The 5,786-nt window shown below is 48.0% G+C and overlaps 1 protein-coding gene across 1 annotated transcript; it reads right to left on the bottom strand.

The window, feature by feature from the left end:
- Positions 1–523: 523 nt before the first annotated feature.
- FSCB (fibrous sheath CABYR binding protein) lies at positions 524–5,473 on the bottom strand. Its single transcript, XM_053595507.1, is given in 4 exon segments — positions 524–709; positions 1,289–2,308; positions 2,528–4,123; positions 4,568–5,473. Coding segments are annotated over 4 exon segments (3,708 nt in total).
- Positions 5,474–5,786: the final 313 nt, after the last annotated feature.

Below are 5,786 nucleotides of genomic sequence, written 5' to 3'. Positions count from 1 at the left end.
TAGGCTGAAACCAGGAAAGTAATACTTGTCTCAGAAGGAATTGGGTGGAAAGAGAATAAGAGACATGATGAATTATAATGAGAAAGAGAATACCGCATACTTTAAATGTGAGACTAAAACTCAAGGAATTTAAAGTAGATGACAGATCTGCAGAAAAAAATGGGATCTTTCCACTAAAAACTAATTATAAAAGGATGGCAAAGAAAGGAAAATATGGCTGTAACTTTGTTCTTATCAATAGATTTTTTTTACCATAGAAATTATATTTTAAGTTATGATTTCAATCATAAACTTATTTCATTTCAAAATAGATATTTTACATGCTATAGATTTTAATGAACATAACAAACAATTTTAAACTGCTACAGTGTTTATTGCTCAATTTCCAACCTGCGCTCCAAGTCAAGGGGTCCCCTTTCTTTTGCCTTATTTAAGCTACTTCCAGATACCTACCCTTTTCTGAAATACATACTTCCAGAACCACCAGCTTCTAATTGCTATTTAGGTGGGACCTGATTACAGTTCAGGAGGAGGTCTCTTCTAATACCATATGAATGGCATCCTGCCCATTTTTGGTATTAGACAAATCTTCGAGAACAGGATCCATTTTTAAAACCTCTTTAATTTTTGTATCATCTTCCAAGTTAACTGACCTTAATTTTGCTGGGATGCCTGTTACCTAGGGTGACTGTAATTCAGTAGACACATTCTCTACCAGAGGTGAAACATCAGCAGAGTTCTCTTGTGTAGGAAAGTCTTCAACAGGAAGGATATCAGCCAGTGGAGGATCCTTTGGGGTCTCTTCAACATGGGCCTCCTCAGCCAGTTGAACCTGAACATCAGCAGGGGCCTCTTCTACAGGAGCCTCATCATCTGGTGGAAACTGAACTTCTGGAGGGGCCTCTTCTGTAGGAGCTTCCTCACCTGCTGGACACTGAACTTCAGGAGAGGCCTCTTCTGTAGGAACCTCCTCAGCTACTGGAAACTGAACGTCTGTAGGGGCTTCTTCTCTAGGAGCCTCATCATCTGGTGGAAACTGAACTTCAGGAAAATACTCTTCTTCCTCAACTGATGGAAACTGAATTTCAACGGAGACCACACTTTTAGGAGTCTTCTCAGCTGATGGAAACTGAACCTCAGGAGGGGCTTCTTCTGTATGAACCCCATCAGCTCGTGGAGACTGAACCTTAGCAGAGGCCACTTTTGAAGGAGTCTCCTTAGCTGGTGGAGGCTGAACCTCAGCAGAGGCCACTTTGGAAGGAGTCTCCTCAGCCGGTGGAGGCTGAACCTCCACAAAGGCCACTTTTGAAGGAGTCTCCTCAGCCGGTGGAGGCTGAACCTCAGCAGAGGCCACTTTTGGAGGAGTCTCCTTAGCTAGTGGAGGCTGAACCTCAGCAGAGGCCACCTTTGAAGGAATCTCCTTATCTGGTGGAGGCTGAACCTCAGCAGAGGCCACTTTTGAAGGAGTCTCCTTAGATGGTGGAGGCTGAACCTCAGCAGAGGTTACTTTTGAAGGAGTCTCCTTAGAAGGTGCAGGATGAACCTCAGCAGAGGCCACTTTTGAAGGAGTCTCCTTAGCTGGTAGAGGCTGAACCTCAGCAGAGGCTACTTTTGAAGGAGTCTCCTCAGCTGGTGGAGGTTGAACCTCAGCAGAGGCCACTTTAGAAGGAGTTTCTTTAGCAGGTGCAGGCTGAACCTCAGCAGAGGTCACTTTTGAAGGAGTCTCCTTAGCTGGTGGAGGCTGAACCTCAGCAGAGGCCACTTTTGAAGGAGTCTCCTCAGCTGGTGGAGGTTGAACCTCAGCAGAGGCCACTTTAGAAGGAGTTTCTTTAGCAGGGGCAGGCTGAACCTCAGCAGAGGTCACTTTTGAAGGAGTCTCCTTAGCTGGTGGAGGCTGAGCCTCAGCAGAGGCCACTTTTGAAGGAATCTCCTCAGCTGGTGGAGGTTGAACCTCAGCAGAGGCCGCTTTAGAAGGAGTTTCTTTAGCAGGGGCAGGCTGAACCTCAGCAGAGGTCACTTTTGAAGGAGTCTCCTCAGCTGGGGGAGGCTGAACCTCAGCAGAGGCTACTTTTGAAGGAGTCTCCTCAGCTGGTGGAGGTTGAACCTCAGCAGAGGCCACTTTTGAAGGAGTCTCCTCAGCTGGTGGAGGCTGAACCTCAGCAGAGGCTACTTTTGAAGGAGTCTCCTCAGCTGGTGGAGGTTGAACCTCAGCAGAGGCCACTTTAGAAGGAGTTTCTTTAGCAGGGGCAGGCTGAACCTCAGCAGAGGCCACTTTTGAAGGAGTCTCCTTAGCTGGTGGAGGCTGAACCTCAGCGGAGGTCACTTTAGAAGGAGTCTCCTTATCAGGGGCAGGCTGAACCTCAGCAGAGGCCACTTTTGAAGGAGTCTCCTCAACTGGTGGAAACTGAACCCCAGCAGAGGCCACTTTTTTAGGAGTCTCCCCAACTGGTAGAGGCTGACCCTCAGCAGAGGCCACTTTTGAAGGAGTCTCCTCAGTTGGTGGAAACTGAACCCCAGCAGAGGCCACCTTTTTAGGAGACTCCTCAGCTGGTGGAGGCTGAACCTCAGAAAAGGCCAGTTTTGAAGGAGTCTCCTTAGCTGGTGGAGGCTGAACCTCAGCAGAGGCCACTTTCAAAAGAGTCTCCTCAGCTGGTGGAGGCTGAACCTCAGCAGAGGCCTCTTTTGAAGGAGTCTCCTCAGCTGGTGGATGCTGAATCTCAGCAGATGCTACTTTTGAAGGAGTCTCCTTAGCAGGTGCAGGCTGAACCTTAGCAGAGGTCACTTTTGAAGGAGTCTCCTCAGCTGGTGGAGGCTGAACCTCAGCAGAGGCCACTTTTGAAGGAGTCTCCTTAGCTGGTGGAGGCTGAACCTCAGCAGAGGTCACTTTTGAAGGAGTCTCCTTAGCTGAGGGAGGCTGAACCTCAGCAGAGGTCACTTTTGAAGGAGTCTCCTTTGCTGGTAGAGGCTGAATCTCAGCAGAGGCCACTTTTGAAGGAGTCTCCTTAGGTGGGGGAGGCTGAACCTCAGCAGAGACCACTTTTGAAGGAATCTCCTTAGCAGGTGCAGGCTGAACCTCAGCACAGGCCACTTTGGAAGGAGTTTCCTTTGGTGGTGGAGGCTGAACCTCAGCAGAGGCTACTTTTGAAGGAGTTTCCTCAACTGGTGGAAACTGAACCCCAGCAGAGGCCACTTTTTTAAGAGTCTCCTTAGCTGGTGGAGGTTGAATCTCAGCAGAGGCCACTTTCGAAGGAGTTTCTTTCGCTGGTGGATGCTGAACCTCAGCAGAGGCCACTTTTGAAGGAGTCTCCTTAGCTGGTGGATGTTGAACCTCAGCAGAGGCCACTTTTGAAGGAGTCTCCTTCAGTGGTGGAGACTGTACCTCAGCAGAGACCACTTTTGAAGGAGTCTCCTTCGGTGGTGGAGACTGTACCTCAGCAGAGACCACTTTTGAAGGAGTCTCCTTCGGTGGTGGAGACTGTACCTCAGCAGAGACCACTTTTGAAGGAGTCTCCTTCGGTGGTGGAGACTGTACCTCAGCAGAGACCACTTTTGAAGGAGTCTCCTTCGGTGGTGGAGACTGTACCTCAGCAGAGACCACTTTTGAAGGAGTCTCCTTCGGTGGTGGAGACTGTACCTCAGCAGAGACCACTTTTGAAGGAGTCTCCTTCGGTGGTGGAGACTGTACCTCAGCAGAGACCACTTTTGAAGGAGTCTCCTTCGGTGGTGGAGACTGTACCTCAGCAGAGACCACTTTTGAAGGAGTCTCCTTAGCTGGTGGATGTTGAACCTCAGCAGAGGCCACTTTTGAAGGAGTCTCCTTCGGTGGTGGAGACTGTACCTCAGCAGAGACCACTTTTGAAGGAGTCTCCTTCGGTGGTGGAGACTGTACCTCAGCAGAGACCACTTTTGAAGGAGTCTCCTTAGCTGGTGGAGGCTGAACCTCAGCAGAGGTCACTTTGGAAGGAGTCTCCTTTGCTGGTGGACGCTGAACCTCAGCAGAGGCCACTTTTGAAGGAGTTTCTTCAGCTGGTGGATGCTGAACATCAGCAGAGGCCACTTTTGTAGGAGTCTCTTCAACTGGTGGAAACTGAACCCCAGCAGAGGCCACTCTTTTAGGAGCCTCCTCAGCTGGTGGAGGCTGAACCTCAGGAAGGGTCGCTTGTGTAGGAACCTCCTCAGCTGGTGGAGATTGAACCTCAGCAGGGCCCAGTCCTGCAGGGGCCTCCTTAATTACTGGAAAGTGAACTTCAATAGGGGCTTCTTCTAAAGCCTCAGCAGCTGCTAGAAAATGGATATCACCAGAGTCCTCTTCTGCTTTGGTCTCCTCAGATGATGGAGGCTGAAATTCAGCAAGGATCTCTTCAGCAGTGGTACGCTCTCCTTCATCTGGGGCTTTGCAGAGGGCCTCCTCAGTTGGAGGAGGCTGTACTTCAACAGGAGCCTCTTCTGCTAGTGGTGGCTGAACTTCAGCAGGAAGTACTTCTGAAGGAGTCTCTTCAGCTGGTTGGGGCTTTAGTTCATTAGGAAGCTCTTCTAAAGAAGCCTCCACTGTGGGTAGAGGTTGAACTTCAGCAGGAATTCCTTCAGTTGGAGTCTGTACTTGGACAGGCATCTCCTCAGGAGGACTGGGCTCTACTTCTGCAGTGGCCTTGTCAGAAGGTGAAGTCTGTACTTCAGGGGCAAATTTTTCTGTTGGTAGAGGCTCTATTTCAGCAGAAGCTTTCTTTTTATCAACAGAACCCTCTTCTACAAGAGGTATAGTTACTTCTTGCCTCGGCTCACGTTCTAAAGGTCCTGGAAAATCTTTTTTGGTTTCCAGTGGGAAAGAAGATAAACTGATCTTTTCCTGCCCAGTTTCTTCACAAATACATGTTGCTAGTTGAAATTGAGCATGGTCACTTACAAAAATCTTTCCTGAAGATTTACGTTTCTGGGCACCTTCCTTTGATGTTGTAAAAGAAACACCTGGCCTGCAAATAAACACTATTTCTGATTCACTAAAGTATGTCTGCTGTTCCTTGTCCATTTTTTCTTTGGGGGCAATGTTAATCATGGTCCAGTCTCCAGTACAACTGGTCTGCTGAGATCTGTCGATTTTTAGTTCAACTGGCTGTTTGTGTGGTGAACTGTCTACTTCCTGAATACTCTCTGACAATTCGGTGGCTGCTTCCCCGACACCAGCTGGCTTTTCTTCAACTACCAATGTTTCAACTAAAGGGACTTCTTTTTTCTCTTCTAGACCATTGTCTGTCTGCTGAAACTTATCAGCCATTTCCTGTCCGTGCTTTCTTTTTGTCCACGTTTGCTGAAGTTGAGAAGATACTCTTAAAGACTCATATTCTTTGGCAGAGTAGTTGCCTTTGCTTCCAGGAATATTGCCAATGCTGAGGGCAGCTTTGGGGCCAGATGATTGTGGTATGGCCATGGATTTCTTTTTGTCTGTCGGGTCAGTCTGCTGGGATTTGTCGACCATTGGCTGGCTGGGGCGTCTTCTCTTTCGAATTTCTTGCCTCCCTGCAGAGATAGGCTGATCTGGTTCATCACTATCTTCCATTTCCAAGGCTGGTTAACTTCAAATGTATTAATTTTCAAGTAATTAATCATCAAGAATCACAAATTTACTAGGTGACTAAACCTTTACTCTCTTCATTAAGTGTTGTTCTGCTGAGGTCCCTCAGAAAAAAGTAATTCATAAATTATTACATTCTGCACTGCACTCTTGTTGGATCCCACCTTATTCAGTAAGCATCTTTCTTGTTTAGTCTCCATAATAACTAAATCTCACT

Source organism: Nycticebus coucang, chromosome 6 (genome assembly GCF_027406575.1).
Source record: "Nycticebus coucang isolate mNycCou1 chromosome 6, mNycCou1.pri, whole genome shotgun sequence".
Classification (NCBI taxonomy): domain Eukaryota; kingdom Metazoa; phylum Chordata; class Mammalia; order Primates; family Lorisidae; genus Nycticebus; species Nycticebus coucang.
Note: the sequence above shows the minus strand (reverse complement) of the source record. Positions and strands in the feature narration are given on the sequence as shown.